This window comes from Mesocricetus auratus, unplaced genomic scaffold, assembly GCF_017639785.1.
Source record: "Mesocricetus auratus isolate SY011 unplaced genomic scaffold, BCM_Maur_2.0 Super-Scaffold_100691, whole genome shotgun sequence".
Classification (NCBI taxonomy): domain Eukaryota; kingdom Metazoa; phylum Chordata; class Mammalia; order Rodentia; family Cricetidae; genus Mesocricetus; species Mesocricetus auratus.
Window position 1 is genome coordinate 35,771,259 of NW_024429267.1, and position 26,142 is coordinate 35,797,400.

General features: G+C 43.2%; 1 protein-coding gene across 2 annotated transcripts in view; it reads right to left on the minus strand.

The window, feature by feature from the left end:
* The window catches only part of Clstn2 (calsyntenin 2), a 565,401-nt gene that overhangs the window by 126,710 nt on the left and 412,549 nt on the right, over positions 1 to 26,142 (minus strand). For both annotated transcript variants that reach the window (XM_040740356.1, XM_040740357.1), the window contains exons 3-4: positions 7,074 to 7,269; positions 5,999 to 6,207 (exon numbers count right to left, since the gene is read on the minus strand). In XM_040740356.1, coding sequence (XP_040596290.1) covers positions 5,999 to 6,207; positions 7,074 to 7,269 — 405 coding nt within the window. The remainder of the gene's footprint in view (positions 1 to 5,998; positions 6,208 to 7,073; positions 7,270 to 26,142) is intronic.

The following is a 26,142-nucleotide window of genomic DNA, read 5'->3' on the forward strand; positions in this document are numbered from 1 at the left end:
CACTGTCACCTGTCTCCAGGTGCTCTTCAGCTCCCCTTCTGGTAACTTCCTCCACCCATTGGTTGGTCAGGTGAATGCTACATAGCTCCCATTGATTTGTGAATTTTCCATCTTTTGCTTTCTTTCCATTATTATTCTCCAGTTTCATACAGTTGTGGTCAGAAAATATGGTTGGTATGATTTTATTCTTAAATTTAAGGCTGGGTTTGGGCTTCAATATTATCTACCCTGAATACATCTCCTGTGTGCTTTGTCTTCTCCTGGTTTGAAAAAAATGCTCAGTGTATATTGGGATTCAAAGTATAATTTAAGTGCAAGGTTTTCCTATTGATTTTCCGTTCAGATTATACATCCATTTCTAAAAGGGGATATTAAAGACTCCCACTATTGTATTATTGTCTGTTTTTGTTTCAGCTCCTTGAGTATTTGCTTTGTATATTTAGATGCTTTGACGCTGTATGCATGTGTTTTTACAATTGTTTTAGCCTCTTGATAAATTGATCCTTATCATTAGATATTGACCCTCTTTGTCTCTTGATACAGTCTTTCACTTAAAGTCTATTTTTAATCATTTAATCACTCTGTGAATTTTGATGGGTGGATTTTGTCCATTTACAATTAAAATAACTATTGGTATACAAGGACTTACTATTGGTATTATAAATTATTTTCCAGTTGTTTTCTAGATCCTGATTCTATTCATCTCTCCCTTTTCCTTGTGACTTGACACTTTCCTACAGTAGTATTTTTTATTGCTTTCCCTTTTGTGTATCTACAAGGATTTGCTTTGTGATTACTATGAGACTTACATGAAATATCTTATAGCTATACTGGTCTTTTTAAAAATGATAACAACTTAACTTCAGTAAAACTTTGAATCATCATCTCTCTTCAAGCATGTGTTTTAGATGTCACAGATTATCTGCTTTTGCATTTGTTGATATATTATCTTAGTTGTTCTCATTCTTAATACTTTTGACTGTAAGATATATTTATAGGTAATTTACCTACCACCATGATAGTATCAGAATATTGTAAATTTGATATGTACTTACTGGTACCAATGACATTATTAAACAGCATAGTTTTGCTTCAGGTCCAGGAGTGACATACCATTTCTTATAAGATAGGTCTAGTGGTAATGAACCGTCTTTATTTTTGTTCATCTTGGGAAATCATTGTATTATCTCTCTTATTTTTGAAGGATGGCTTTGCCACATAAGGCATTCTTTGTTGGCTGGGGCTTTTGCTTTTGTGTTATAATTTTCAGTATATTACTTTATTATCTCCAAGACTGTAAGTTTTTAAATTATTTTGTTTTACTTTTATCATGGTGTGTGTTTTGTTTGCATATGTGTCTATGTACTGCATGCAAGCTTGATGCCAGAAGAGGGCATCCATTTCCCTGAACCTGAAATTGCATGTGGGTGGTGAGAATGACTCTTGCAGTCTTCAGTAGTTGCCTGAGCATTTGAAGAAATAGCCACCTTTTGTAGTTTTTGGGAATGGCTTCAGAAATGAAATGCCTTCATTGTGTGAGTTGAGGAGAAACATTGTGACACCGTATTTAGTGTTCAGCATGTGATTCCAGGTGTGACAGGAAGAACATAATGTCTTGGTTCAGGAATTTGGCGTTTGCAACATCCACAATATGTGGTCCTTTGTTCTGCAAGGGATATGGTGGCAGAGGGGCATCTTGGTATCCTCAGTGGTAGCTGTGACAAGAAGCTGACACATGTTCAACAACTGTCTCAGTATCTTATGTAACTACCTGTAGGAATGTACATGGTGACAAGGATTGAGGTAGGATCAACTGTGGCTATAAGGGCAGGGTGTATCTATAGACATAAGTCTGGTAGTGTGTACATATCCCACTATAAAGACTGGCTTTGTGCACCCATTTGGTGCATGGGAGTCAGCTACACAGATTAAGCCAGTTTTCCATATATGATAACAGCAGGGCTCAAGCTGGCAGCATGAATGCAGGGAAATTCAGGAACTGGCTATGAGTGCAAGCACAGTAGTGGGGAAAGTGATGGAGTGATGCAGCTGGGGCTGGTTGTGTACATTTGTGTCGCTACAAGGGTTGACTGTGAGCACATGAGCCAATTGGTATCGATGGTAGGTTTAGTTGCTCCATGGACACCTATAGCTAGAGGCATCAGAGCTTGCAATGCACACATTTATGACTAGGGGGCCAGCTGTAGGAGTGAACATGATTGTAGGGTTTCATGATGGGAGTTAGGGCAGACAGGCATGAACATGATTACTGAGATAGCTGAGAGCTCTGATAACAGGAGTTGAGGCTAGCTAGCTGCTCATGGGCACATGGCTAATGGGTTATTTACCAGTGCATATATCATGGTCAGTCTATGCTTGCATTGAATACACAGGTCATTTGTTTATGACCCACTGACTGAACTGGTGTCTGGTTGGGTGCTCCTGGAGGATGAATTTAGGTTATCTCCTCAAGAGAGAAAGAAGAGGAGTAGTGGCTCCAATGACTGGAGACTGAAAAAGTGAAAAACTATGGGTTCCTTAGTGGTAAAAGGATGGGCTCTACTTCTTCTGTGCTTTTGTTGGATTCCTATGTGGTGAATAGTGCTGTCATCTACCAGGCCAGACACTGCAGGGTGCATGATAATGAAAGTTACAGGGACTGTGCAGAATGACCAAGAGGGTGGTGGAGGTGCCCAGTGAAGGCTGCTGGTGTTCTCTCCAGAGCAGGCCACTGGAGATCATGGTGATTTCTGCTACATGCTGACACCGAGGGCCCCTGGCCATGTAATTTGTTCCCAGATACTTCCTGATATCTTGGTTATATTGGCTTCTCCAGATCTGGGTGGGATGAGGCTGAGGTAAGCCATGTGGGAACTGTTCTGAAAGACTAGGGAAGCTGGCTGTTCAGCACGTTCTACTTGTGTGTGTGTGTGTGTGTGTGTGTGTGTGTGTGTGTGTGTGTGATTTGTGAGTGAGGGAATCCCTCCCTGTGCTGGGCACTGCCAGTCTGGGTGATGGGATGATATAGATAAAACGAAACAGATATTCTTACCCAGTTTTTGTCCGCTTATTCTCAATATCTCTTTTGTTGTTGTGTGATTTCTTAATTCAATCCCAAGGTGTCCTAGACTAGCCTATTTCATTTGTGCATGGCTATGTACTTGCTCTTTGTTGGGCGGACAAACCTGCAGTCTCCTTCTCGGCCCCCTTGCTGATTTCACTCTATCGTGTTTATGAACCTAAACTCTATGTCATCTGGTCCTTTCCATTATCATCAAGGAAGAGGTGCGTAGTGGGAATCCCCAAGTGCCAACAATATGACAAAGTATTAGGAAAGTCTCCCTGTTTTAGGGCTCAATTTCTCCACTTGTCAAATGAAAATAGGGATCCAGGCTCTATCTATCCCAGAGAGGCTGGCCTAGAGCCAGCAGATGGTGCCTGTATACCACATGATATAGATCCAGAACTTTCCAAGATGGTCATAAAAACTTCCCTTTATAGTTATATGCTCATCACCTCAGCCCAGATTTCATGGAGAGTGACCGAAGCCCACGGCCGCAGCCACAGAACAAATAGCTAATGACCATAGACAGCAGCACTACTCAGTGCTGCTTATGTGGTGAGCCCTCTCAACACACCCTCACCTATGGCCGTGGAACCCCACAATGAGTTTGGAACTGCCAAGGTTTCCATGGAAGGAAGTGAAGGGGCTACAGGAGACGGAGGTTGAGTAGGTCCAGGAAGGCATTGTACACCACCTGGTGTCTTTCACCCTTCCTGCTGCTGTGTCTCTTCCTTTCCCTCCATAAGCAAAGAGCCTGACTAGTCGAAGTAGCAGGAACATCTGCTTTAGCTGTGGGATGAAGAATGTGGAGAGCCTTGTGGTCAAAGAAGGCACCAGAGATTCAGCAGCACTTTCCATGATGGCTCATATCCAAAGAACTTAAGTGATAGAGAAGGGTCCACTGAGAAGCTAATCAGAATGGGAGCTGCCTAGGTCCTGTCTTCATTACTTAGATTGCTGCTTTTGTAAACGTCTCTGCTGGGAACCCACACTCCCTAGGAGTGCCAACACTCCTCACCATCTTACATTGTAAACCAAAGTTGGAGGCCGAGGCCTGGCAAAAGCCCATTACTCACTTTTAATGAGACGGCCAGAGAAATAAATTGGCATATGTTAGCAAAATGGCTCACCAAGGTGAGTAATTGTCTTCATGACTGGGGCTGTTTACCCTCAGATGAAAGAATTCGCATCTCATCTTTTCCTTGTTCTTGAGAACAAGGACCAGGAGGCCAAGTGGAGCTTGACCACTTATCACAGATGTCTCCACTTTTGCTATTTGTCATGTGCTTGACATGCCCCAAATTCCAAAGCTTTTGTGGGGACAGACTGAACAACTGATGGCAGGGGAATAGAAACCTAACATGCTAGAGGAGAAAAACACAATATTCCCTTTGTATTGTATGGTGTGGAGTGACGGTGGTGGTGGTGGCGTGTGTGTGTGTGTGTGTGTGTGTGTGTGTGTGTGTGTGTGTGTATGTAAGTGTACACACTGCAGGCACATGTGTGTACATGTATGTATGTGCATGTATGCATGTAATAGGTACAGACCAGCCTCTCAAAGGGGTTGGCTTGCTGGAGAAGCTGTGAGGGAGTGGTTCTGGAAGTTTCTACAAATAGAACTTATCTTCACTTCAGTATTTTCATCTTTCCTTCCCTGTGTACCAATCTCCTGCCCCACACAATTAGCATTTAAAAATGCCCAGATGGGTAACTCTTAGTCCCATATCTTTTAGCCTTCTGTCATAACAGTAAGGTAGATCATCTGAGAAGCTACTTGAAAGTGGGGATGAAGGTGTTCCCTTTGCCTATGGACTCTGGTATTGTTCTTAGGACACAGATTATATCACAGAACAAGTTTCCTTCTGGTCTCAATATTTTGAAGCATTCCTGAAGATTTAGGAGCACATGACTAATGTGTTCCCCCTATAGATGTTGGGTAGCAAGATTCTCAAGGCTAATTTGCAATGTCACTCCAGTTCCAAGAATTCTTTATACGTACTTTCAGTTTTCATGTCCCCTTGATTCTCTTTTGCTTTTCCTTCCTCGTTACTTAGTAATGAGGGCCTATCTTGAATTCTATTTTAGCTCCATTAGGAGTCCATCATCAAACCTAACACTTGGTTACAGAATGCTTCCGGTCTTGCAACTTTTGTATCCTTCTGTGCTACTTAAATGATATATGAAACAAAGTAGGGATAATAAATAGATACCCACATAACTCACTACAAAAGAGCAATGCACTCAGCAATGTACTTGATTTCATTACAATCAAGTTAGAGTCCAAGTGCATTGAGTTGATTGGATCTCTGGCTGTGTGTACACTATAATAAGATTCATATTAATGGTGATGAGAAATGCCCAAATGGCTTTATGGGACCATTTTCAGTTCAATTCAAACTGGAAGGCTCTACTATGGTTGAAATTCTCAAAGGGGATGTTGGCAAGAGTTTTAGAGATTTCTTAACAAAGTTATGGTTGAAACATGGCTTAAAATTCCCAATTCTATTAGTATCTCTTTGCCTGGAAGCAGAAAGCAGATTGTTGTGGTGGTGATTGGTGGTGCAGGCTCATGTTTTAATTGATAACATTGGGGGGACCCAGATATGGGCAAGGTAATGATGAAGCTCACATCTGGACAGTAAATAATTGCTCTAGGAAACCATCTTTGTTTTGAATACAAATATGTGTGACTATGAGTTCTCCAGACCATATTAATTGAGGTTTCTTGGACTTCCTCGAAGTAGTTTAGACTTAGCAATTTTCTAATTATAAATGAGCCATCACCTCAAGTGCATAATTGGGTCATGAAGCCTAGATAAAAAGTTTCAAGGGAGGTACCACTGTCAAGTACATTTGGGGTCCTCTTGGCCTGGAGAGCCAAGGGACGGTGAATTTGCTTTCCTGACTGTACTGGGATCTTCTCAGGACACTCACCATTTCTGTCAATGGCAAAAGGCACATCTGTTGTGACAATTTCATAGTTGCAAATCTGGCTGTACTGGGGGGAGCAGTCTTCATCAATGGCTTCTACCTGCAGGATGCTGTCATAGATTTTGCCTTCTGTGACGATGACCTTGTAGGCTGGCTCTTTGAAGGTGGGAGCAAACTCATTGACATCCTTCACCTGGATGTGGACCACAGCCCTGGAGCACAAATAAGAAAGAAGATACGATGGTAAAGAAGGAATCACACCATATGTGGGGCATTGATCCAACCCATAGCCATGTGAGTGATGAGGCCTCAAGGCTCTCAGAGCAGTTGTTGCATGAGTGCCTCTGTCTTCCCTCCCTCAGGGAACCAACCACCTACCTGTTCCTGCCTTGAGACTGAGCAAGGCTGCCCTAGAAGATCCTCCCCATTCTTTATCATTCCCTATTGCCTACTTCAGGTTACAGATTCCCTTCCCATCTTCTCCACATTCCCTATTCCTTTCATCTATTCACTCATCCCCTACTCAGTAAGAAGTCAAACAGCTCCGACATTGTGTTATGCTCTGAGCCAAACTCCACACAGAGAGAGCAGAGTTGAGACATGGTAAGACATACGTGACAAAGAGAAGAAAAGAGTTTTGCAGAAATGAAGAGAGGTTAGACTGGATATGAGTCGAGGGGTGAGCTTAGGGAATGCTTCTTGGAGGAAGCATTGCTTTCCCTTGGTCCTGGAGGTGGCTTAGGAGTCTCTTCCAGAGAACAAATGAAGGTTCAGTGTTCCCAGGGTAGAAATCGGCTGTGCAAATGCTCTGGGGGCACTCACCATCACCCTGGTCACATTTGGGTCTTTTTCCAATGTGACCATTTATAACTTGAGCCCCACCACCACCACTCATCACTACCACACAATCAACTTCCTGCTCCTAGTCAAAGAGATGCTAATGGAATTGGGAGTTTTAAGCCTTCTTCCAGCCATACCTCTGGTGTGGCTCAATGATGGGCATATTTTTTAAAAAGTTTATAAATAGAATAAATGGAGGTGGGTGGCCCAGGGTAGAAGGGGAAGACAGGGAGCTCACTTGTGTGACTTCTTCCAGGCTGCCTCCCGGGGTCCCACACCACAGTCATAGGCCTGGATGATGAAGGTGTACTCCTTCTGCAACTCACAATCGATGGGACTCTTGGCACGAAGCCGGCCCTCTCCAGATGTCTTATTGAGTACCACGGCCTCAAAGGGCAGCTCCTGCCCGTGGATCTTGAATGCACAGATTTCCCCTGCAGAAGAAGAGAGTATAGTGAGTGTGAATACTGGAGGAATCTCCATGTTGAAGACAGTGCTCTACTGAGCCAGATCCATAAGCCCCAAAACTTCTACACAATTTCCTCCACACTCAGAACTCTGTAGACTTGGCCTCTACAGATCAGCCCCGCACACTCATTTCACAGAGAACAAAATGGAAGCGTTTCATGCATGGGGATGTCACACAGCAGGTGCTCGTGCAGTCTCTGTATGGCGAGTGATTTTTTTCCCAGTTTCTCAGTCTTCCTGGCAGATGTTCCCTTGCCCTTTGCCCAGTCTTGGATCAGGGACTTGCTAACAGTCGAAAGACAAAGGACAGTTGCTGGAAAGAATTGAAGGCCAAAGATTTGCCCAGTCTATTGTCTTGTGACATTTTCAATGCTTGGAAGTATGTTTCGTGCGCCGGCAGCACTGGTGACTGGAAGATGGTGAGAAGGAGGGTCCCAGGTCCTGCCAGGCCTATGCCAGACCCGCATTCTTCTTCAATATGAACATTGCTTTTCTGTGTCCTCCGCTCTTGTTTACACATAGCATATTGCTGCAACTGAATCCCCTCCCCCTGCCAGCCTCCATTATGTCTCTCTACCCCTCTTCACAGCGGGGGTAGGCAATTTTGTCTTCTGAAACAGTGGGAGTGAGTTTCTGTGAGTTCAAGATTCCCCATGGAGCTTGAACCGCTAACTTCTTAAAGAGAAGAACATGTTGTGAAATTAATGCATTTTGCCCCTTCTGCTGGGTTAATGTTCATTATAACTGTTTCTCCGCAACAAAATTATAAGGCCATAAGAATCTTCTTTTTTCCTCTATTTGTGAATATTTATTTTTTGAACTCTGACTATAAAGCAGGCCCTGTAGGAAATGTTTTGAAATGTGTTGAATATTTGAGACATGGCCTCTTAGGGCATTGAGAGCACTTGTAGACCTCAGGAAATGGTGCCCAGATATATGCTAGCACTCTGAGATGGGCAGGAAAGCCCATCTGTAGGTGACTGAAGTATGGAGCCGATATACCTGGGTTCAGATTCCAAGTGTATTATGTATGAATGATAAGATGGTTCAGGGGATGAAATCAGGGAGAAGGACATCTACTCTGAGATGCCTCACCCTGGGGTTGACATTGCTTCAGGTATATGCCTGGACCATGGAGAGGCATGTGAACTGCCTGACATGCCTACGAGAATTTGCTCTCATGGTGACAGAGGCACTGACTTGTCTCACTCTAGCCCAGACCCTGTCTAGCTGTTGCTAGGAGCTGACAATTTGAGGCAAAGGAATAATGTGATTGATTGCATGCCTGCTTTGGGCAATGACCTTTGTATCTAGGCAATCTTATTTGACCTTCATAACAAACCTACAAGGCAGTTGTTCTATACAAGCTTATACAAACCATTATTGTCCTTTTGTTGTTGAGACTGAGCCCTACTACTTAGTCCACGATGGCCTGGAACTCACAAGCCTCCTACCTTAGCCTCTTAAATGCTGAGATTATAGGTCTTCACAACTCAAACTTATACAAATTGGAAAAAGAAAGAGGAGGGGGAGGGAGAAGAGGAAGACTTGCTCAGTGTCACCAAGGTAAAACTTGGGCATTAAACCCAGGTATGGCTGGCTTGTAAGCTCACCCACATGTGTTCTACTCTACCACTCTACCTCCTAAGAACACTAACATGTCTAAAGAGCTCCCCAGGGATGCCTGTGGGAATGATTCATATTCTAATTCAAGCGTGGCTGAGTGAGTCCCTCATTTTCCATAGAGACAGCATGCCCCGATCTCTTTCTAACAATGTTTTCTAAGATGTTCAATCAATACCAATCTTACCTGTGGGCTTCTGCTTCTCTTATTATTTCTTTGATCTTCAATTTCTTTACGAACATTCCACTTTCACTACCTCTTTTCCTGGCTGTTTCTCAAATATAGATATACAATAATGGATAAAATAGGTTGTGAGGCAGGTTCTAACAGGAACACAGGTGCCCATTCACTGCTGCTACCCAAGCTTCACTGGGCATCTTGGCACTGCTCACCCTGCCAAGGGTAACTCTGTAGCCTTTAGGACAGAGTTTAATTCCTGCTCTGAATTAGCTAGTGTGCCCTGTGATTCTGTCCCAAGATTAGTACCTCTCTGTGACAATATTGCCAGTGTCCTCCAACTGTTTGTGGGGCATTCTCTGGAGTGTCCAACCACCATCATGATTATAATACTAATCAGACCATTTCATTCTGAAGAGCCAAGTTAGACCTAAAATAGATGAGGGTAATTTTCTGCTGGGAACATCTGATCACAACCAAAGTAGTTCACAAGACTCAGCAATCCTTAAGAAGAAAAGGGGGAGGAGGGAGGGGAAGGACACAGAGGAGACCCAGGGGGAGACAGGAGAAGTAAACTTTTGGGTCACATATTTCCATCTTGCTTAGTTCAATGTAATTCAGTGGAACTAACATTTTGGAGGACCAACTATTATTGTTTGGATATGAAGTGACCTTCCCCCCAAGGCTTGATTCCATATGCAGCAGTGATCAGAGGTGTGGCCTTGGGTGGTGGTTGAATCATGAAGGCACTAACCTGGTGGATGGATGGATTGATGATCATTGATGAGTTCATAAACTGAAAGGGCTGTTAAGAGTCAGAATCTAGCTACACAAAGTATGGTCAGTGGTAGCACACTCGCCCCTGCCTCCCCCTTTTCTCTCTTGTTCTCCTTCCTGGCTGCCATAGGGTGAGCAGCTGTGTTCTACCACGATTCTCAGTCTCACCTCAGCCTAAGGCAATATGGCCAAGGGTCCAAACAGCTTCACCTGGGGCCCAGAGAAACAGGGCTAAGGGTCCATGCATTGAGGTCTCTGACACAATAACCCATAACAAACCATTTCTTTTTTTTTTTATGAGACAGGGTTTCTCTGTATTGTTTCGGAGGCTATCAGTCCAGCTCGGCCTTGAACTCACAGAGATCCGCCTGCCTCTGCCTCCCGAGTGCTGGGATTAAAGGCGTATGCCACCACCGCCCGGCACAAACCATTTCTTTTCAGATATTTTGTTAAAGTGACAGAAAGCTGATGATCACATCAAATAAACCCTCAACATTACACTACACTAGAAATACAAGGATGGATGACTTGGGTACCTTCAAACATAAGGATCAGGGGCTTTCAAGCAGCCCTTGGACTGACCACAAACAGGACTGGCTCAGGGACCACTTAGTGTTCAACCTCTCAGACTGAAACAGAATTTGGTCCCCTTAGAGCTCATATCACACTAATTATCAAGTCTTTTTACAGAAAGCTTGGGCTCCGGTTACACAAACATTTTCTTGATAGATAATTCATCCACTCACGCGATAAATATTTGACAGGAGCTAAGTGCCAGGCATCAGTGAAACAGTGGTGAACACAACCAGCCCCAGCTATGGTCCACACACTACTGCTTGCAAGAAAATACACAGTCAGATAGCCACACCCCTAGATGAGGAATAGGGAGTAAGTACTACACTCACACTGAAGAGATGCGGAGTTCAGATCTGGAAGGACATGCTCGCCTAAGCATGTGAAGGCCATGCAGAGACTGCTGGAGGAGAAAGAGGAGACACAAGGCTACTGAAATGACAACTTGTTTCGGGCAGAAGTGACAATATGCTTTGGGGACCTTCAATAGGAAGGGCAGGGTGAGTCCAGTGTGGTAGGAATGGAAACTATAGTAGGTAGGAGCAGCTTCTTGAGTGTGTGATGAGAGAACACACAGGGCTCTCTGGTCAGAAAGGCACTGGGCTCCAGTTAAATATTTGTTTAGACTGGTGCTGCTGGGCTGGGGAGATGGCTCCTGGGTTAAGAGAGTGTGCTCCTCTGTCATAAGGACCTGAGTTTGAATCCCCAGGACCCATGTAAAAAGATTGGCGTGTCTATTCATACATGTTACATAGTACTGAGGAGGGGAGACAGATTCTGAGAGCCTCCATGTGCTCACACCCAGGCACATGGGGTACACGCACCACACACATAGACATCATGCACACAAGCTAGTGCTACTTAACAGAGAAAAGGTTTTTCATTTTTCTATGGTTAGAACTATATTAACTAGAAAAATTAATATACCACAAATTGAAAAAAAGTCAAGAGAAAGATCCAGGGTAGGATTTTGGAATAAAGATGCTTACACAAGCTCTCAGCATCAATATTTGACACAGTGGGTCACCTTGGTCTAGAGTTTGTTACTAATAAAGGTTTTCTGTGGGAGGATGAAGCACTTAAAAGAAAAACAAATCAGACTGAATGGTCTCCAGATAAAAACATCACTACCAAAATCCTGCTTTCCAACATGCTGTGTGTGTGTGTGTGTGTGTGTGTGTGTGTGTGTGTGTGTGTAGGAGCTGGTGTGGCAGAAACGGTGTATGTCACATACAAGTTAGCTGAGGTCGTGAGCCTCTGGGTGTCATTCCCTACCCACTGTGGCTGAAGGTAGATGAAGCAGGGGTGTGACCAGAAGGAACAGTCACAGGTCCCGGGTGGGAAGTGCTGGCTTCCACCCTTGCAGCTTCTGTTTGGGGTGTACAGTTGCCTTCTCTTCTGCAGTAAGGCACTCCCCAGACTCAGCAGAAATTGGTATTGCTGTCTCTCCCGCTGTTAAAAGTTTCTGAGAAAATGTCTTTAAATTGATTTTCTTTATTTTTTAAGATTTATTTTATATGAACAACTCTTTTGCCTGCATGCATATATGCCTGGTACCCACAGAACTCAGAAGAGGCCATATGCCATATGATCCCCAAAACAGGAATTACAGATTATTGTGAGTCTTCATGTGAACACGGGGATCTAACTTGGTCCTCTGCAAGAACAAGTACTCTAAACTGGTGAGCCATCTCTTTAGCCCTCGTTAGGTTTTCAAAGAATATTGTGAAAGCATAACTCTTACACGTGAACGACTGTGTTGATTCCATCTTTCAGATAAGGAGACTGAGTTTGGGAGGGGTCAAAGGGCTCCACAGAGGTCACTTTGACTGTAAGGAATGAAATGTTCGTGTGTACACTTAGACCCAGCACCCATCATCTCGTCACCAAGTCACTGGGATGCTTCAGCACAGAGCCTAGTCTGTAGACATCCCCCAAAGCTCTTTCCAGGGCACCACAAGGGCATGGCAGCATCCTATTAACACTAACATGGTATCTGACTTTTCACTATGCCCAGCTTTGTGGTGTTGATGTAAAAGAATGGCAAATAAAGATGTGGGAAGCTGAGTAGTGCCTGACTGTGTTTTCACCACAGTATTCTCATAGTTAAAAAAGCAAATCAGTTAAGATCAGCAGAGAATGACTTCGATTTTATCGAATTTGTTAGTCTAAACCCTTGGGCTCATACTTTCTTCTTGTTACCACTGTTTTGAGACAGGTTCTCATTCTATTGCCCAGGCTAAGCTCAAACTTGTGGTTCTCCTGCCTCAGCCTTTGAGGGTTGGCATTGCAAGCATATACCACCACACATAGCTGACTTTGTGTCCTTTAGAGTTCCATGGGATGAAATTGGAAGTGTGGTTAAAACCCCTGGCACAGCAGGTGTGGTGTCTAACAAGGTGTGAGAAAGGTAACTTGTGAGCCTAAGCACGGACTTTCTAGAGCATCTTTTTTCACTTAAAAGAATAGCAGATGCCTAGGCACATTGGGTCCATGAAATGAAAGTGTTTATTAACTATTTTAAAATTTGAGCTTTTGGTTTTTGAAAACTAGTGTCTGCTGTAGTTAGTTTAACAATCTTGGGCAGTGATAACCAATGTGACCTTTTGATACCTCATCATGAAAGGGTTTCAATTTTGAAAGATCCCATTTAACATGATAGGTGGTATCTATAAATGACAAATTCGAGTGTCATATGGTTATATATGGTTAAAAATTCGAAGTGCAAGACAGATTAATGGCTTTTTGTTGTTTGTTTGCTTCTTGAGACAGGGTTTCTCTGTGTAACATCCCTGGTTGTCTTGGAACTTGCTTTGCAGACAAGGCTGGCCTCTAACTCAGAGCTTCACCTGCCCCTGCCTCCCAAGTTCTGGGATTAAAGTCCTGCACCACTACTGCCCAGCTCAGATCAATGGCTTTTCATGTAACCGTGCGCACTGGGCTGAGTGACTGGGTTTCTCTAAATTCTTATTAGAAACCCAACCCTCAGAATCATCATATTGGAAGGGGATGTCTTTGGGAGTCAGCCGTTCAGGTTGTGTCTTCAGCTCTTGCACAAGATTCTGGGGAACATGTCTGTAAGTTGGTCACTGACTTGCCTGTGTACTTACAGTGAGAAGATGCCACTTAAGAAGAAATGGTCCCTTGGCAGACAGAGTCTTTCAGCATTTTGATTTTATTAGGCTTCCCAGCCTCCATAGCTGTGGGAAGTAGACTTCTGCTTTTTAAAATTCTAGTCTATGGTATTTTGTGGTGGCACCCTTTTATGGAGCAAGACAGCTTGTATGATAAGTGTAGTGATTTAATTTCACTTTCTGTATTTATCTCGTAAGGAGCTACAAGAGGACTTCAGCTGTATGTGAACAAGAATGTCTACAGTTATCAGAAAAGATTACTAAAGTGCTTCCCCCTTCCTTACTGCATAATTCACTTTTCTAATTGTCAGATTTTCTTCACAAATTCCAGCCTAAATAACCTAATAATGTACACGGAAGGCAGAATCAGGTTTAGGGATCTAGATACTTCTATTAAGCTGGATAATGGAGAGGTTACAAAAATGTTGGCAATGCTATTTATTATAAATTGCTTTGGAAAATATATTTGTCAAATCATGTTATTTATGACAACATGCAATGAGTTTATTATCGCTATTTTAAATAAATGACTGCACATTTCAGAATGCTTCAGATTTAGTTTCTAATTGAATAAATATTGATGGATGACCCACATAAAGGAAAATGCTTCAGGGCATTAATAGTATTTGAGAACATAAAGAGGTCACGAGAACAAAATTCTTGGGAATTGCCACTCTTACCATTTCCCAGACGTAGCTGTCACATAGTTCATGGGGTCACATCCTGTTTCTAGTGTGCAACTCTGACCCCTCAACCCTGAAGAGAACTTAGAGACTCAGTTTGCATCTCACATGTGGGCCACTGGCAGAATTTTATATCCACTCAGAGAGGTGCTGTGGTGAAGGGACATCATTTCTGCTTCCTGTGAGTCTAGGGCCAGTCAGGCTAGGCGGGAACCTTAGCTCTATGGCTGATTGCTTTGTGGTCTTACCCGAGTCCCTTTCTGCTCTGCCTGCTTCCTCATCTCTAATGTGAGGTAATGTTAATAGTAGTGACCTCACAGAGTTGTTGGAGGGCTTAGTGACTTGAAATATGCAAAACATTTCATGTCTGGCCTGGAGTTAAGTGTCACTGTTTTCTGTGACCTCTGTCCTTCTTCCTGCTTGAAAATCAAGAGAGTGAATGGGCAGATCATTTATCCATCAGAAATAATTCCAGTGCATGGCATATGTGCCATCAAAACAGCCCGACAAGGCAGAACATCTTGCAGCAACTGGCTACAGCTCGTCCACTTTTTTTCCCTCCAGAATGCCACTAGCCAATGACAGTACCTTGAGATTGACATAGCATCAGTACTGTGCCATAGGGGAGCTCAGAGTGGAGTTGGAATGGATTTTACTATTTTTGCTTATCAGAGTGACTGGATTTGGTAACAGACTTTTTGGATAAAGTTACAAGAACTAAATATGTTGCCCTAAGCAGACCGTTCCTGCATCTCCATCCTAATGGCTCTACTGTCCCCTTGAGAAACTGCACCACAAACACAAAGGTAGTCTTAGAGTAAACATCTTCCAGGTCCATGCTTCCAATAGAGGAAAAGATGGGTCTTGGAAAGCCCCTCTTCCAGATTGGGGAGTTCCCCCTTGAGTTTGACAACTTGCTGTCAGCTGCATACTCTGTCCTCCCTAGCACCCATTTGGCACTCAGTTAGCACTGACTGCATAGTCTGAGGGTTGAGTACAGGCTTTCAAGAATACATTTACAGTCACTATAACTATAATACAATGGGAAAGGACAAATGCTAATTACATCCCAGGGTAATCATGCCCAGCATATTAAATTAGAGCTGAACTTAGAATAAGTTTATACTCAAATAAAGTGACTTGGAGCCCTCCTACTTCGGATTAAAAATTTATGACCACCTAGGAGTAGAAAATTAAAGGGAAAGGTGTATGGGGTTGTCACTGTGGGTGCCTCCTCCAAGACCGGGCAGTGGGGAGTTGTTCAGACAGACCAAGTACTGAGTCTTTCTCTGTTCCCCCTGAATGTATGACCTTGTGTGTTTCCTAGGCCACTCTTCCTTACAGACAGGAGTACCACCCATGCCTCATCCTGAAAGTACCATGAGGCCAAGGCTGCAATTCCACACTCAGTGTGTAACTGGGGAGTTATGAAGGTCACTCAGCTTTCTGACAGAAAGCATATTGTCACCTTGCCTCAATTCCCAGTAGAAGCTGGAGTGAGTGGGTTGGCTGTCACTGTTTATAGCTTTCTTTCTGCCAAGGACTAAGCAAAGCAAAGACATATTCTTTAATTGAGGAGCCGTTTTCCTAAAGTTTTGTGCTGAGATCAGTGCCACACCCTCTGTTTTGTTTGTTTGTTTTTTGAAGCCTCACATAGCACAGCTATACATTTCTGAGAAACTGAAGACAAGGCATTTTTCCTCCTTGGCAGTGTCTGTTGAATAAATAAATGATGCAACAGCTTATATATATTCTGGAGATGTGGAAAGGTCCCACAGCTCAGGCAGCCATTATTAGGTCAAGCAAAACCTGAGCAGAGGTTGAGTGGTCATCTGGTCTGCCTCATGCCCAGTTATTCTGCAGCTGAAGGGCTTCCAGTACACAAAAGAATACTGTGCATATTCTTATAGGAAACCACTCCTAGGTAAAAAGAATACAGCTTAACAGAAATGAATGGTAATGATTTTTAGAGATCATGGCTGCTCACATCTATTGGGTGTTTACTGTGGGGCAGGGGCTTGGGAATGTGGTGAGAACAGCCTTCATTTCTGTGCATTGACCTGCCTGTCTGGAGATAGCAGGCTTGGAAGAAACAGACAGAGGAGGCAGGCATGCAGGCAGGCAAAATTCCCTGCCAAAGCATCAGTACTCAGTGCGAGCAAGCGAGCGAGCGAGCGAGCGAGCGAGAGAGAGAGAGAGAGAGAGAGAGAGAGAGAGAGAGAGAGGGAGGGAGGGAGGGAGGGAGGGAGGGAGGGAGGGAGGGAGGGAGGGAGGGAGGGAGAGCGAGCGCCCTGGGATCACATGTAAGCATGACTCCATCTCATCTCAAATACATTCAGACATGGTTGCCTTGTGTCATAGAGCCACCTCAGAGGATACTGTTGCTGCAGAAAAGGAGTTTCAGACTCAACGGCTTTGTAAACACAAAATCCTGGCCTGTGTTCCCAGGCATGTCTTTATAATACGCTTCAGGGTTAGGGTTAGGGTCTTCTATTCCAAGACTTTGCAGGTATGCCTTGAGGCAGATAAGCCTAAACTAGAACTCTGACTTGTCACCTTTAGGACCTCTGAGGGAGTCATTCTCCCTTTCATTTCCCCATCTGCATAATGGAAATAAAATTGCCTTCCTCCTGTAGAACACCACATTGTAATTAAAAGTCGTGTTGTTTTTTAAGCTAAGAACTAGTGAGAAATGGCAGGACCTGGGCTCAGTGCTTTGTGTGAATCTCTCTAATTTAATCCCCCAGGCAGTTGTCACTTTCTGGCTTCAGAAAGGCAGCAGAAGGTGACAACAAAACAGACACAGGCCCTTCTCCAATTTCACCATGTGCTCTTACCAGCATCCCCGGTTCACTGCTTTTGGCTGCCTCACTGGGATTGGGAGAGCCTACCAGTACAGCCAGGTGTCATGGCACAGAGACAATAGAAGAAACAATGAAATCACACCGGATGGGACTGAGTTTGTAATGGTTGCATTCTTGATATCTGCCAAAAGATCTTCAAACCCGAGTATCTCAAAAAAGTGTATTCTCGGGATCCAATTACAAAAGTGGGAAAATTATCTTTCTACTGTCAAGCCAGAACGGATCATGTTGAGTAAGGTGGGGAGTCTTGCTGTAAGAAATTGCTTTCTATTTGTGCACAGCATATAGTCAATAGTTAAGCCAGACTTAAGCCAAAACTGTGGTCTAGAGTCTGCCTCTTTCAAGTCTCACTTGCCATTTAGGAAAATGAGTAACAGATGCCTAGATAGCTTGGAGGGTGAAAAGTTACATGCACATATAAGGGTTCTTAATTATTTTTGGATTGTCTTCATACACTCTGGAGTAGTGCCTTCCTCCCATAGGGAGGGGGTCTTAACAGTTGCAGAGGCTCCTAGAAAGCCCTCCAGGGACTGAGAACTGGGTTTTAGAAACAGAAGCTAAACCTAAAAACTGAGATCATTGATCACTAGAGGTGTCTGGAGCCAACATGAACCAGTGAGATCTCAAGATAGAGGATTCACAATTACAGAGGAGGGGTAGAGTACAGACAGAGATTTTCAGAATTGTGCTGAGAAATCAAACAATTTTCTTTTAAGATTTATTTTTTATTTTAGTTTATGTGTATGGGTGTTCTTCCTACATGAACCTGTGTCACACACATGCAGTGCCTATGAAGGCCAGAAGGGGGCATCGTGTCCTCTAGACTGGAGTTTCAGGTGGTTGTGAGATGCCATGTGGGAGTGCTGGGAACTGAATACGTGTTCTCTAGAAGAGTAGTGTTCTTTATCCCGAGCCATCTCTCCAGTCCCAGGAACCAAATCTTCCGTGGTTTTTTGTTTGTTTTGTTTTGTTTGTTTTTCGAGACATAGTTTCTCTGTGGCTTTGGAGGCTGTCCTGGAACTCGCTCTATAGACCAGGCTGGCCTTGAACTCACAGAGATCCACCTGCCTCTGCCTCCTGACTGCTGAGATCTCCTTCTACAGCTTTTTACATTGCCTGGTTTGCAGTATGTCTGGGATCTCAGAGAGGCCCAGGAAGAGATACTTGTTGAACACTCCGTGTTCACTCTCTTAGGTATGGAGGCCACTCCCCACACATGACTCCCAAATATGTGCCTAGTCTAAACAAGGAACTATATTTTATATTTTAGTCAATTATTTCTTAAGTTCAAAATTAAGAGCAGATACTTCACTTGTGGGAAACTTTAAAGTATGTGATTAATTTTTTGAAAAACAAATTATTCAAGATCAAAATGCCAATCAAGTAGTCCTGATTAAAATTTGGTGTTCAAATTGAGATATTTTGTAAGGATCAATACTTTTAAAAGGAATACTACCCAGACAAGTATTGCATATCTGTAATCCCAGAACCAAGGAGGTTGAGGCAGGAGGGTCATCTGTTGAAGACTAGCCTGAGACACACAGTGAGACACTATCTCAGTGAAATAGAGTGAGATAAAATGAAATGTTGATACAATAGTAAATTTTATTTTATGGTCAGTAATATGTCTTAATTCAACTACCTGAGTCTTAGTCACTTTTCTATTACTATAATAGAACACCATGACCAAGACAACTTATAAAACAAAACATTAAATTTGGCTTACCTCATCAGTCTTACTTCTGAAACCTTGAATCCCACCCCTAGTGACCCACATCTAATCCTTTCCAAACAGTTCTGTCAGCTGTGGACCAAAAGTTCAAATATCTGAACCTAGGGGAGTCATTCTCATTCAAACTGCCACAACCTGTTTCTTTTTTATCTGTGTGATTTAGTTGCTAGAAAACATACAACTATCTCTGTGACTTGGGTTAGGAATCAGGTGGACAGCTCTAAGATACATAATTAATAACTCATATCATCAAAGGCCAATTTTCCTATTGAAATAAATTAAGCTCAGAAAGGATGCATCCTACGATAACTATAAACGTATTATTTTATGTTGATGGTTAGTTTCCTGGCATTATTTATCGCCTTTAGGATAGCACTGCCTCTTAGAATAACGGCCCATTGACCTTCTTCAGAGAGAGAAATCACATTGAACTGCAGTTCCCAAAGTGCTCATCGCCAGGCCTTAAATTAGCATCGCTTTTTCATGACTGTTTGCAGAGAACTGTCACAGATGAAACAGTATTTTAAAACCTTAATAACACTGAAGATTAAAGTGACAGCTTATGGGTCACTTGTAGGCATCGAGAAATGGCATTTACTGCCCTCAGCTAAGGCGCAAGCATTGGAGATAGAGGAGTCTAGTTTATAATTCACAGTCATCAGAATTGAAATTGGAATTATTCCTAAAAATTATGAAGCCAATAAATTTAACGCTATTACACTAGAATTAGTTTACCAATAAAATAAATATGTTTTGCAGATGAAGTCATACTCTGGCAATATTTTGATTGCCCCATTTCTAACTAGAATAACAGGGTCATGCAAACTGTCTCACATATTGCGTTGTTAACTGATGTAAGGCCAGAAGCTAATAAGGGATCTGGGGAGTTTTGTGTGACCTGGATGAGTAAACTGACACATAACACCATAAATATGCAAAAATGGGAAAGGCTGAGCCTTGAACCCAGTTTCTGCACTAGTATTTTCTCTCCTGGATGCAGTGGGTTTACTGGCCTTAAGTTGAGATGGTTTGCATTAATTCCTATGGATTTATCAATCCTCATTTATGACAGGATTTTTGTACTCATGTCTTTAAAAGACAACAAAATTTTTGTTTTCTATCAGGCCCTGTTCTGAGCTGGCCCTTTGTACCACAGTTCTGAGAGGAGACCAGTTGTCTGTCTGGCTTGGCAAATATGATGCCTGGCGCAGAGGTCTGAGGAAAAAACCCAGGGAAGGGAGACTCCCCTGCTCATGGCTGGTGCTGGCACTTAGACATTTGGCAGGTGGGTGTCAGGCTTCAGGCCCTGGGAAGTGGGTTGAAATGACTCCATGACAGGCAGAACACAGCTGCTAGTTTGAACCTAACAGAGTTAGTGGATTGCTTGATGAAAATATCAACAAAATTTGAAGAAATGGGAAAATTCACAGTGTTTTTCACATCACATTTAAAATATAGAAATGTGAAATACAGAAACTGGGAAATGGGGTCCTTTCCTAAAGGAAGAGATGACAGAGCCCAACCTTAGGTTAATGCAAGTATTTGAATTCTCTTTTTTTGCCATTTTTTTGTTGAGCTATATATTTCCCCTACTTCTCTTCCCTCCTCCTCTCCTCTCCCCTTTCACCCTCCCTGCTCCCCATGCTCCCAATTTACTCAGGAGATCTTGTCATTTCCTCCTATATCTCTCTTAGGATCCTTCTTGTTACCTAGGTTTTCTGGGGTTGTTGTCTGCAATCTGGTTGTCTTTTGCTTTATGTCTAATATCTACTTATCAGTGAGTACATATTATATTTGTCCTTCTGGGTCTCGGTTACCTCACTCAGGATGGCTTTTTCTAGTTCCGTCCATTTGCCAGCAAATTTCAGGATGTCATTTGTTTTCCACTCAGTAGTGCTCCATTGTGTTAATGTATCACATTTTCCTATCCATTCTTCAGTTGAGGGGCATCTAGGTTTATTCCAGGTTCTGGCTATTGAATTCTTAATCTACTACTTTAAATAAATTACTGTGAACATGCTTTAAACAGTGCAGCAGCAGTGGACAGCATTAAAGGGAGAAACAGACAACCCCACACTCACTATTGGAGAACTTTGGCACTATCCTTTTAGTAATTAATACGACAAATCCAAACACACCATTAAAGTCACAGATGATTAACTGATACCCTCAGCTATGCTGTCCTGCCTAATATGTAATAATGGAACACTCCACTCAAGTGCAGAAGGCACATTCATTTCAACCTTACATGACTGAGACCATATACTGGGTCATAAAATGAATCCTACAGTTTACAAGGCTGAAAATGTACAGATTATATTCTCTGAGCACAAAGGAAATAAACTAAACACCAACATTTAGCTGTAAGTAACCTAGGGAAACTTTAGGTATTTAGAAATTAGGCAATATGCATCCTTCATGCACAGATAAAAAAATAAAAGAGAAACAAGAAAGTAAGTAGACCAGAATGCAATACAAACACCATATATCAAAACTTGTAGGGTGTAGTTAAGCCTATACTTAGAGAAAAATGTAAAGCTGTAAAGTGTGTTCTAAAATATGGACAATCTGGGGGCTGCAGAGAAAGCTCAGGTTTAGAGTGCTTGCTGCTCTTACGGAGGACTTGAGTTTAGTTCCCGGAACCACATGGCAGCTCACAACTGTCTGTAACTCCAGTTCCAATTTCCTGGTGCCCTCTTCTGGCCCCTGCAAGCTTCTACATGTATTCTTACTTGGGCTCAAATACACACACACAGACACACACACACACACACACACACACACACACACACACACGCCCCATTTCTTTAAAGTGGGCTCAATGTTCAATAAATCTCATAAGTGCAAATTTTAATTTCTATTTCCCTGGCTTTAGAGTCCACAAAGGTCTTCTTAGCTATATGATAATAATCACTACAGTAATTTAGAGCCAGGAGCAAGCCTTTGTGCTTGGCATTTTCTTCACACTTTCCCCTCCCACAGACCCAGAGGCAAAAAATAACCTCTAATGTTATTCACCAGGGAAGAGGCAGACCCAGGCTCGAGGCGTTTCCACAGCTGTAGTGAGATTTACGCCCCTCCATCAAAGCACTGTGCTATCTATCAACAGAAACATTCAAGTCACAAGGGCCTTTTGCTACTAGAAGTAAGCCTAATTTGCTCATTTTCATTATTTAGAGGCAGTTAATTAAAAAACCCAGCAGATTATTTATTTGGCTACCTCAAGTCACTCTTCACTGTTCACTGCCTGGCTTTTACACTATTACTGTTTTATGGCCTGATGGGGCCTGAAGTGGGTTTCTTATAGCCATGTTTCCATTACTTTAATTCCAAGCAGGGCATTAAAGCCTGTAAGGTTTCAGAGGTTGGGGAAGGGGAGCAGCATTGTTGCTGCTGTCTTTACAGAAGAAGGAACACCCTTGGCAAGGGTTGGATTCTTTCCCTTCCACAGCAAAAGGGTACTCCCCCGTCCTGTGTGTGAACTGGCTTGACCCAAATCTTGAAGGAAATCTGAGCCCAAGATCCATGTCATCATTTCACTGTCTCCTAATAATGGACGAAGAACTAAGAACCATGCAAAATTTTCAATTTATAAAGTACCCCCTTAGAATGAAGTATTGCAACTTCAAATAGTATTAGCTGTCCAGGGATATGTGTCTTGTTTGCTGAAGGCCACTTCAGGAAGAAAGAGGCTTCACTTTGGATCAGTTAGTTAAAGATTAAATGTCACAGAGGGCGTTGGCAATGAGAGGGTAAGATTCTCTCTCTCTCTCTCTCTCTCTCTCTCTCTCTCTCTCTCTCTCTCTCTCTCTCTCTCTCTCCTCTCCTCTCCTCTCCCTTCATTTTTTCTTCTCTCTCTCCCCTCCCTCCCTCCCTATTTACATATTTATTTATTTTGAGACAGGGTCTCTCATCATAGCCCCAGCTATGATGGGACACACTATGTAGACCAGGCTGACCTTAAACTCACAGAGATTCACCTGCCTCTGCCTCCCAAGTGCTGGGATTAAAGACAGGCACTGTGCCTGGCTATACTGGGTAAGATTTGGAAATTAAGAAAAACAAAATACATTCCAACAAGCAAGCTGACTTTGGCACTTTATCAGCACACAAGAGCCCGTGGAGATGCACGACTTTCAAAAAGCAAGAGAGGTCTTAACCCATGGGCCATCCTACCCTCTGTAGCATTCCTCTGACAGCTTCAGACCTCAGTGTAAGAATGGTCTCCTCCAACGAGCCTGTTCAGGCCTCTCAAGCCAAGATGGGCACCACTAAAGGAAGAAAACCCTAAAGCTAGGGTCATAAAATTGACTCCAGCAAATTTGCTCCCCATGAAACTCTAGGAAGCAGCTCACACCTACCTCCCTAGAGCCTGGAGGTTGCAAAAACAGGTGATGTGACTTATCTCTGCTCTGCAGTTTAGAAAAGCAGTTTATCCAGAAAAAAAAACAGTTTCTGGGTCTGGCAAACCAATGCTGCCCCATTACTCTCAGTTGCAAAAACTTAGGTCTGTACATCACTGAGATGCAGGACTTCCAGGAGCCAGCTCTCCCAGCAGGAAAGTCTGTTCTCACTCCCTGAGGTCGAATTGCATTTGTATTCTTTCATTTCCCCCAACCCTTTTGTTTCTTATCTTCATTTATTTCAAACAGTTACCTCTTTGGGTTGCCCTTTTTCTGCATTGCTTACTGTTATCCTTTCCTCAGACCTCTTTGAGGTGAGAATATGTACTTAGTCATCTCCCTGACTTTCCCACATAGCTTAAAGAGAGGCCTAATAACCCCAAATGCTCCAGAAATCTTAGTTGGGTGTCAAAGAAACCACATCTCAGTGAAGTCCAAGGAAGCATGGCATCGTGCTTAAGACGGAAGTTTATAGAATCAGAATGTCTTGGCTCTGCCAAGTCCCTGCTAACTGTGACTTTGGCCCAAAAGACTTCACTCCACTGCAACCTCCATCTTTCATCTATAAGATGGGAGCATACCAGAGTCTACCATACTGAGCTATGATGAAGGTTAACATCATCATAATGCACTCTGCAGAATTCTGGGCAGGAAAATAAGCAGTGTTGGTCATTGTTGGTGTCAGTGAGGGCAACTTCCTGAGAGAGCCGAAACCCACTTTCTTCTGGTTTGACATACTGAGGTCAAAAGGGCCTCCTAGGGGGCCATCATTCTGTGTTCAAAATACCCTCACACACTCACTAGAGTCCTGCCTCCTTGCTCCTTCCTCTAGTCTGCCGGTTGTCAATCATCATCCCCGTTAACCAGCCTCATTTCTAGGCCCGTGTGACCATTGCCTAGTTTGCTCCTAGAGCCTTGTGCAGACAACAATCTCTCCTGGCTGCCAGGTTTCGGGGCCTACCCAAGCATGATGCCATCCCTGACCTCTGGCTGGCTGGCTTGACTCCTCCACACCAGTGATGAGGCTGAACAGATACATGGCTTAGTCCCAAGTCCCTCTCAGACTCACTGGTGGTCCTTGTGCCTGCTGTGACCCGATCTCCTCTCTCTAGCAACAGCCTGGCCTTTAAGTGTATTCAACCCATTTTACAGATGGGATGGCTTGCTCAAAGTACAAAATCTCCTTGCACTTCCCTTGTCCCCGCTCTGGGGCTAGCATTGCACTGGCTGCATCTTTGTGTGATGGAGCCCCTGAAACCCATGAACAGCTGCAGGTCCAAGGGACTTCATATTTCTACTCTCTGACAAGCCTCATGCTCTGTATGTTGTACTGAGGTTCTCAGATGTTTAGGTGAGGAACCCCAAAGGGGCAGAGGTATATTTAAAATGTTTAATTTAGGCCAAGGCAAGTGCTAGGAAAATCCATATTTTGAGCTGCGAAAGAAAGAGAAATGGCAGTACAATCAATGCGACAGAGGTATATGGACTCTTTTACTGCTCCATCAATGGCTGGAGGTAATAAGTCAGCATCTCAGGGGACAGTCTCAAACTCTAAAACAAAAGTTCAGAGGTCTGCTGTCCACTGAGCGTGATTTCTCCTTTATTCTACCCAACTGAGTGGAAGAAACGGCCTTTCTCACACAGTGTCCGGGAGACCTCCAGCCCAGTCCAGTCACAGCCAGATCTGCTGGACTGATAACGAGAGCTTGTGGCTGACTAATCCTTCATTTCCCTGTCAGCAATACAGTCTGCAAAGCTCCCACCGAAGGCATGCAGATTAAAATGTTAAATCAAATCCAGAAGAGAAATTTGGAAATCAATTTCAGATTCCTGCAGCAAAGGCCAGGGAGGATAATGAAGACTGAACTCCCAGCTTCAGTTGTTTCATTTTCTAATTTGAGAGGAAAATAAAACTAGTGTTTTCCAAAATTTCAGCTGGTGCAGGAGTGAAATGGCTGTAAAGGATGTGCCCTGGCTTTCCCAGTTCAGGGGCACTCACTTCTGCAAGACAGCCTATCAGCATCCTGGCTCCCAATGTCTCTTATTTCCTTATTGTAACTTTCTGTCTGCTTGTTTAACTCCTGACAATAAAAAGCTGATACAAATGTAAATAGATTGGCTGCTTCTAAGTTCATAGTAAATAACTTGAAAGAGCTATAAATTATGGTGCCTGGAGCTAATGCCTTCTAAACCGGAACCCACTGTTTCAGAGCCAAACTCCTGCTTTGACAGTTTGCTGCACTATGTGTATTAGAGGTACCTTGACTGCACTCTAATTAGCCTATTGTGACTCGCACAGACAGACCCAACAATGTGAACAGATGCTCCATTTCCTAGCTGGGCCAAGTCAAGATAAATCCCAGCCTTATGATTCATCTCACTGCAAAAGAGCTTCACACAGTTGACTTTTTAAGCAACCTAGAGGTGAGTTAGAAGTCCTCCTTCTCTAAGGAGGGATGGTCACGTGAGCATATCTATCCACTGTGAGATCCAAACTCCAGAATATGTCAGAGAAACAAACCCCACAGTTGTTTTTGTAACTCTTCAAAAAATGCCTATGATTTTATCGATCGGGAAGCCTGCATTGCACAGTTCCTCACAGATTTATCAGCAGTAGTTTTTCATTCTACTCCTGCTAGGAAAATAGTATCCAGCTCAAAATTTCCAGGATGAGCTTAAAATACAATCACTTAGATTATTTGTAGATTGTTCTTATGGCCACTTACCCCAGGGTCAGGATATTAAGAATAATTAACTAGTGCCTTCCTGTACTGAACCCTGCATAGGAGGCAAAAGAAGTATGCTTCTATCCACCCTGTCCTTCAAGCTGACATCTCCTTACAGAGATGGATTCCCAGATCACCCCGGAGAT